Source organism: Coenobita brevimanus, chromosome 4, assembly GCF_032717465.1.
Source record: "Coenobita brevimanus isolate Jiangsu-jjx chromosome 4, ASM3271746v2, whole genome shotgun sequence".
NCBI lineage: Eukaryota > Metazoa > Arthropoda > Malacostraca > Decapoda > Coenobitidae > Coenobita > Coenobita brevimanus.
Genome location: NC_136957.1, coordinates 3,844,378 through 3,845,839, shown reverse-complemented (window position 1 = coordinate 3,845,839; position 1,462 = coordinate 3,844,378). Strand labels below are relative to the sequence as shown.

General features: G+C 39.9%; 1 protein-coding gene across 1 annotated transcript; it reads left to right on the top strand.

Moving 5' to 3' along the window:
* The first annotated feature begins 306 nt into the window (after positions 1–306).
* Positions 307–894, top strand: LOC145395083 (protein FAM200A-like). The gene has a single exon (XM_080268835.1). It carries the CDS (start codon positions 307–309, stop codon positions 892–894), a length of 588 nt encoding a protein of 195 aa, XP_080124961.1.
* Positions 895–1,462: the final 568 nt, after the last annotated feature.

Genomic DNA, 1,462 nt, shown 5'->3' with positions numbered 1-1,462 from the left:
CACACGGCTACTTCTATAGCAGGAGTTCCCAAACCAGGGGTCGGGACCCCAAGTGGGGTCGGAATGCTCATTATGTGGGGTCACAAGCAGGTCATGGGGTCGGTGGGGTTGCTGAGGTACCCACAAGGCCTGGGGGTACGAAACAGAATCTAAGATTCTAAGCCATAAGTAATTGAATGTAGCATGGATGGTGCTCCATCAATGATGGGCAAGAATATTGGAGTGCGTGGAATTCTATCAAGAAAACATCCTCACATTAAAATAAACCACTGTATTATCCATCGTCAGAGTTTGGCTTCAAAAGACATGTCTCCGAACTTCTCTGATGTGATGCAGGTAGTCATTTCCACTGTCAATTATGTGAAGGCTAGGGACCTGAATTCTCGCATGTTCAAACAGTTGTGCATCACTGAAAATTCTAATCATAACACACTGCTAATGCATACTGCTGTCAGGTGGCTGTCAAGAGGAAAAACCTTGAAAAGAGTTTTCCTTCTTCGCCGTGAACTGGCCACATTCTTGCAAGATCATGGGCACAAGAATGCTTGTTATTTTTGTGATCCACACTTTCTTGCTCGCCTTGCACTTCTGACTGACGTTTTTGAGCACGTTAATAAGCTCAACACAGAACTTCAAGGGAAAGGGAAATTTGTGTTCGACCTTCAGGGTGCAATAAAGGCTTTTGTCAGCAAGCTGCAGATACTACGAGAAGAAGCTGAAGCTGATAAGTACTCTCATTTCCATCACTACTTGGAATTTACAGCTACAAAGGATATTGATTTTAATGAAGCACTAGATCTCGCAGAAGAGAAACAGGATTTACTGGATTATTTGCAGAATCTGACGGGGAATATGAATGCTAGATTCCCAGAGTTGCTAACCGAGTCTTTTTGATTTTGTGCAGTTTCCATTCAAAACTGATGCAAAGCAGTGTGGTTCTATTGCACTTGAAATGGCAGAATTACAAGCTGACAATGAAGCAAGAGTGGACTTTGATGTGTATAAGGACATAGGAAAGTTTTGGATTAATTTAGCAAATAAGCATTCAGCAGTAAGAAATCGAGCCTTGCAGGTTCTTGTACAATTTGGAACCACCTATGTTTGTGAGGCAGCATTCTCATCAATGGTGTTCATTAAAAATGACTATCGTAGCCGTATGACAAACATCAACTTGGAAAATTGTATGATGTGTTGCCTGACATCATACACCCCCAGATACAAAAAATTGATCAAATAGTCCAAAACCCAAATAGTAGGCTACTCATAATATCAGAAAGCCATGAGGTGCAGTATGATACTTGCAATAGAGGTAATTACTGAGTAGCATGTTACGTGGTGTTAAAATGGGATTACCACTTTGTAATTGCCAATTTTGAGAATTTCATTTATGATTACCTCTTGTTTTGTAAATAGAATTTATTATGTTTACTATGTTTCTTCTTTATATAAATACTTTACATAT